The sequence below is a fragment of the Arachis ipaensis genome, chromosome B06 (assembly GCF_000816755.2).
Source record: "Arachis ipaensis cultivar K30076 chromosome B06, Araip1.1, whole genome shotgun sequence".
Taxonomy (NCBI): Eukaryota; Viridiplantae; Streptophyta; class Magnoliopsida; order Fabales; family Fabaceae; genus Arachis; species Arachis ipaensis.
This window is the reverse complement of record NC_029790.2, coordinates 12479449-12480300: the sequence shown is the minus strand read 5'-3', so window position 1 is coordinate 12480300 and position 852 is coordinate 12479449. Positions and strand designations below refer to the sequence as shown.

The 852-nt window shown below is 33.8% G+C and overlaps 1 protein-coding gene across 1 annotated transcript in view; it reads right to left on the bottom strand.

The window, feature by feature from the left end:
- The window catches only part of LOC107646510 (probable pectinesterase/pectinesterase inhibitor 21), a 2195-nt gene continuing 2086 nt past the window's right edge, over window positions 744-852 (bottom strand). Inside the window, exon 3 of the mRNA XM_021105432.1 lies at window positions 744-846. Coding sequence (XP_020961091.1) covers window positions 744-846 — 103 coding nt within the window. The remainder of the gene's footprint in view (window positions 847-852) is intronic.

The following is an 852-nucleotide window of genomic DNA, read 5'->3' as shown; positions in this document are numbered from 1 at the left end:
AGAATAATTAGATATTCTTAAAATTTTAATAAAAACATGTATTTTAATTTTTAATTTTAAATTTTTTATTATTTTTTATTTACATAAGACCAAATTAATCGATTTAATTAATGACCCACCGTTTAAACCAATAACCCAATAACTTTGTTAGATGATTCGATTCTGACAACTATAAATTATACTCCACTTTGAATTCTATTATTATTCCATTAACATTCTTAGTTGGGTTAACGCTATTTATTTTTAATTTTTAAACTCAATTATTAATAATAAGTGCATACACAATCATTTCTAAAGTTTGTGTATCCTTCATTAATGGTTTCTTTTTATTCTGGAACCTTAGTTTGAGAGAGGTGAAAAAAAAGCTGTATGCAATACATCAAACGGGAGGAATTATTATTTTAAGAGGAAACCGCGAAAAGAAAATAAATAAAAAGGGAAAATTTTATTTAACTTGCGTAATTGTGTATCTGATCTAATAAGTATCCTGCAAGAAGCACTCTCCTTGTATTGAACACACAAATAAGATCGATGACCTGCAACTTAAGAACTATGGAAAAATGAGGAGGGTATTATGTATGTACGTATACACAGAGGGAATAAAACAATGAATGAATAATGGATAGACAAGTTCATGCCAAGGAACGAAGGAACAGCACAAGCATTACTCATCATGAATATGAACAATTTACTAGTGTTCGTTTTTGACCCTCGCCCTCGCCCTCACCCGAAACGGGATTCATTTAGAGATTAGAAGGGGAAGGAGCAGGGGAGGAGGTGGCAGTGGTTGTGGCGGCCGCGGTCGGAGAAGAAGCAGGAGCAGGGGAGGAGGAGGAGGGGCTGGTTCTAGGG